Genomic DNA, 675 nt, shown 5'->3' on the forward strand with positions numbered 1-675 from the left:
GAATTTGGCTGCTCAGTGCCTCTCAGATGAATGAGACTTGGAAGCCTCTCAAGGACGGTGTTATTTTTATTTCCTTTCCAAACTCGAGGGAAGCACTCGAAGACTGAAAGCTTTTTACGTGTGTTTACAGGACGGTGGGTTTGCTCCAGCCGTCCCTGCTGCACCAGCTCTTCAGCAGTTTGGGACAGTGTTTGTTTAGCACTCGATAAAACAAAAAGCTAAGCAGATTACAGCAGGTTAAATTAACATTTATGACCTTTAGTACGAAAAGCTGCCCTTTCCTGCTGCGCACAATGTGCTGCTGCGATGTGTCGGTGCACACACGAGCCGGACCCATCCTCCGAGCGCCTCCAGCAGCGGGTGCAGGTGCCCGTGAGGGGACACGGGACGGTGCCCACGCGCTGCCCGGGCCCACCTGCCGGGCTCCGCAGCGCACCTGCCGCGGAGGGCTCGGCCTGCCCGCCCTCCCCCGCCGCCCTCAGGTGACACCAGCCCCGGCGGCTCCCCGGGCCGCCGCGGAGCTTCCTGGGTCCCAGAAGGTGCCGGAGCGGCTGCAACAGGAACTGAGAGACGGGGGAGGAGGCGGTGCCGCGCTCCGCCGCAGTCGCGGCCCGAGCCGGGGGAGCGGAGCGGAGCAGCCATGGGCCGCCGCCCGCCGCGGCGCTGAGCCGCCCC

The 675-nt window shown here is 63.7% G+C and overlaps 2 protein-coding genes across 3 annotated transcripts in view; one reads left to right on the forward strand and one right to left on the reverse strand.

Moving 5' to 3' along the window:
- Nucleotides 1-242: 242 nt before the first annotated feature.
- LOC120510437 (translation initiation factor IF-2-like) overlaps nt 243-675 on the reverse strand; it is a 607-nt gene continuing 174 nt past the window's right edge. Inside the window, exon 2 of the mRNA XM_039726267.1 lies at nt 243-675. Coding sequence (XP_039582201.1) covers nt 259-675 — 417 coding nt within the window. The 3' untranslated portion in view covers nt 243-258.
- DENND1B (DENN domain containing 1B) overlaps nt 541-675 on the forward strand; it is a 151,586-nt gene continuing 151,451 nt past the window's right edge. The window contains exon 1 of one of the 2 annotated variants that reach the window (XM_039726266.1): nt 541-671. The gene's annotated coding sequence lies outside the window, so the exon portion shown is untranslated. The remainder of the gene's footprint in view (nt 672-675) is intronic. The other variant, XM_039726265.1, reaches the window with a different exon arrangement.

Source organism: Passer montanus, unplaced genomic scaffold (genome assembly GCF_014805655.1).
Source record: "Passer montanus isolate IOZ18808 unplaced genomic scaffold, ASM1480565v1 scaffold58, whole genome shotgun sequence".
Lineage (NCBI taxonomy): Eukaryota > Metazoa > Chordata > Aves > Passeriformes > Passeridae > Passer > Passer montanus.